Source organism: Lactuca virosa, chromosome 9, assembly GCF_052849685.1.
Source record: "Lactuca virosa cultivar CGN04683 chromosome 9, Lactuca_virosa_CGN04683_v6, whole genome shotgun sequence".
Taxonomy (NCBI): domain Eukaryota; kingdom Viridiplantae; phylum Streptophyta; class Magnoliopsida; order Asterales; family Asteraceae; genus Lactuca; species Lactuca virosa.
In genome coordinates, this window is record NC_136434.1 from 150,709,614 (window position 1) to 150,713,232 (window position 3,619).

The following is a 3,619-nucleotide window of genomic DNA, read 5'->3' on the forward strand; positions in this document are numbered from 1 at the left end:
CATAAAGTTTTATTTGAACACATTCATTGGTATTCTGTACACAAATAGTAACTTTAATGATATTTTTTATACTAAAAAAACAACAATGATATTTTTTGAACATTTAGAAACCAGGTAACCTACAATAGCCGGTTAAATGGTATTTCATGTACTAAAAAAAAGACAATGATCATTTTTGTATATTTTTAAAAATTCGTTACCTTTTTAAGTTATTACCGATTAGATAGATTTGGACGATATCTAACCCTAATATCACTAGGGTTACATTCATAACCACCATTACTAACACCCCTTTTTCAATAGATTCACTTTTTGTTCATCCTATTACATAGTTATTTTAGATTTGGTAGGAACTAAACCATTACGAAAGTAAAAAAAAATTAGGAATCAAATAGACACTACCCGATTTGATAGAGACTCCAATTTACTACCCCAATTCATAGACTGTAGCCTTAGATTACTGTTTAATTGATTTCCCAAGACAATGACACCCTAATTCCATTTACGCGAACCAAAACAGTAAACACGTTCCGAAACATAATACTGTCTTCACTTGCGAATGGAAAAGAGGGCGAGTTGAGTGCACGGCAGATAGCGTGAAGACTGAAGACATAAATATGGCAAGCAGTGGCAGGCAGTGCGACCACTACCACTGTTTTGTGTTGTAAAGACTCAAAATCACGTGCATTACCCAGTATTCCCCTTCAGATTTTCCTCCTCCAATGAAGGTAATAAACCACTGTTCTCGATTGTTCAATCGAATCGGATAGCCCCATCTCTTTTTCTTCAGCAGTTTCTTCCTCGATTCCGATCTGTGTTTTTGAGAATCTCTGCTAATCCTGCTCCTTCCTATCCCTCTTTTCCTTTTGATTTATGCAGAATAAGACTCTGGATGAAACCAATCCGATGCGTGGATCGTTTGTTGAAATGGGTTGGAAGAAGAAGAGCAAGAGACTTCTCATTTTAAGAGGTTCTTTTCCTTACTCACCTACTTTAGACTCCATTATTTCTAAATTTTATGTGAATTACATGGAGTAATCGATAGATCGGAACTGTTTTCCATTGATACCCACCTGCTAGAAAAGATTTAAATCACCCGCGACTAACCCTTCTTTGTTCTTAATCTCAAAGTTCGCTCTTTTTATGTTTCTTGATGTTGCAGATTGTAGCCATATCTATGGACTTCATTTGCGTTGATTTTTTTTAAGCTTTTCAGTGTGTCTGATATGAATTCGGAATATGATATAGGAAAATGAAATTGTCTAATTCCATTGATTAGAAAATAGCTAACTAGTTAAGTCCAATTTTTAGGGATTTTGTCTGAAAAAAATGTATCGTTCATGATTTTATTGACTTATATATGGACCATATGCGAAGAAAGAGAAAGGGAATCACTCGACACAAATCAACTGATTTCAAACAATCCACCAATCATAAACGTTTCATAATCGGAATCGGAATCGCAACCGCACCGCCTTTCGTCAATGTGTATTCCGACCCACGTGGCAGGGGTCTAAAACGTAAAATCGGGTGTCTCGATGCCTTGACACAAACCGGTCGAAAGAAGAAAATCGATCAAGATTTCGAACGAGGCGAAACGATCGGAAACGGGAAGTTTGGATCAGTGGTCAAGTGCCGGAATAAGGTCACCGGAGAACAATTTGCATGCAAGATTTTACCAAAAGGGGATGAGATTGTTCATAAAGAAGTTGAGATTATGCAGCATCTTTCCGGTCATCCGGGTGTTGTGACATTGAAGGCAGTGTATGAAGATGTTCAATCTTTTCATCTTGTTATGGAGCTTTGCTCTGGTGGGAGGTTGCTTGATCAGATGTGGGAAGATGGTTTGTTTTCAGAGCAAAAAGCTGCTAATTTAATCAAGGAATTGATGTTAGTTCTTAAATACTGTCATGACATGGGCGTTATTCATCGTGATGTGAAACCTGAAAATATCCTTCTTTCGGCTAATGGTTCGATTAAGCTTGCTGATTTCGGGTTGGCTGCTAGAATTGCTAATGGTAATAATTGAAATACTTGTTTTATACTGGTTACCAGTTACCAGCTACTTCCTACTAACATGTAGGAGTATTTGTTTTAATAGGTCAGAGTCTATATGGTGTGGTTGGGAGTCCTGCTTATGTGGCACCTGAAGTTTTGACGGGTGGTTACTCTGAGAAAGTGGATATATGGAGCGCGGGTGTGGTCCTACATGCGGTTTTGGTTGGTTACCTTCCGTTCGGTGGCAATTCGGTAAATACGGTGTTTGAGGCGGTCAAGAACGTGACGCTTGATTTTCAAGGCGAATTATGGGAAACGGTATCTCAACCTGCCTGTGATCTGATTGGACATATGCTAACAAGAAATGTATCCGAGAGGTACACTGCTGAGGAAGTACTACGTAAGCTCTGGATACTCTCCTGTCCATTGGACAAGACGTTACAGGTTATACTGTGTTTGACATGCATTGGACTGACACTGCTGATGTCAGAGCGAATCCCTTTTCCATCTTTTTGTGTGGGACAAAAAAATTTAAAATTTTGTCCCATTAACATCGATTCTAGTTCCAGGACAATACATGTCAAACACAATACAACCTAGTCTGTCGTGTAATGTGGGCCTAATGTTTTTTTATTTTATTAATCCTTGTTTTTTCATCTAACGAATTTTCTTTTTTGTTTAATAGGACATCCATGGATACTTTTTTACACGAACCCGACATTAGGACCTCTAACTTTCGGTTCCCGAGTGCAAACTTGTGGAAACTTGACTACACAATTGCTGACCGATGTGCTGGAAATGGAGTATGAGAGGACCATTAACACCTCATTTGATGACAACTCTACTTCAATGTTCCCAAATGATTTAGAGGAAGATGAAGATTGTTGTATGGTTGATATGCTTGCATTGGCAATTTCACGTGTAAGGATATCAGAGCCCAAGAGAAGCAGGATATGTGGTCCTAATGATCCCGTGCAACAAGAACATTCGGCTAACATTAACATAAAGAGTCTTTGTGCAGCATTTTGACTATGTGAAGGATGATGAATTGACTTTGACTGCAAGAAAACGTGGCTTTTGAGCCGGTTTGTGTTGTAAATTCCGTTCATTTGGGTTGTTTTTCATGTGTTTTTTACCCTGTCGTACTGAAAATATGAAAAAAAAAACTGTGTAAATAGAATGCATATTTTAGTGGTATGCTATGGCAATCTTGTTTTTGCTGGATTGACATTACATGATCTAACAAGTTTCAAACGTTTGACATGAATTTAATTAGATTGAGATTAATATGAATAGGATAAAATCTGTGCTCCTTATGTTCTACCCAATTTCTCCTTTTTATGTTCTACCAAAAAGATGGAACGATGAGGATAGCGACTCCCTTTAGATATCCTTTTAGTTTAATATAACAAATTTGCCGGTAAGACATATAAAAGGTTTGTTCTGTGTCGGAGCTCCAAACTTTTAACTATAACAAAAAGTTTCAAATCCAAAACCTACTTCAAATAACTTATAAAAGGTTTGTTCGGATAACTTATAAAAGGTTTGTTCGGAGTTAGAGCTCCAAACTTTTTATTTTTTATTTTTTATTATTTAAATCAATCAAGGTTGTCAAGATCGG

The 3,619-nt window shown here is 37.2% G+C and overlaps 1 protein-coding gene across 1 annotated transcript; it reads left to right on the forward strand.

The window, feature by feature from the left end:
- Positions 1 to 535: 535 nt before the first annotated feature.
- LOC145137361 (serine/threonine-protein kinase PEPKR2-like) lies at positions 536 to 3,231 on the forward strand. The gene is made up of 5 exons (XM_079071501.1): positions 536 to 728; positions 880 to 970; positions 1,163 to 2,018; positions 2,102 to 2,398; positions 2,684 to 3,231. Exons 3-5 carry the CDS (start codon positions 1,361 to 1,363, stop codon positions 3,025 to 3,027), a joined length of 1,299 nt encoding a protein of 432 aa, XP_078927627.1. The 5' UTR covers positions 536 to 728; positions 880 to 970; positions 1,163 to 1,360; the 3' UTR covers positions 3,028 to 3,231.
- Positions 3,232 to 3,619: the final 388 nt, after the last annotated feature.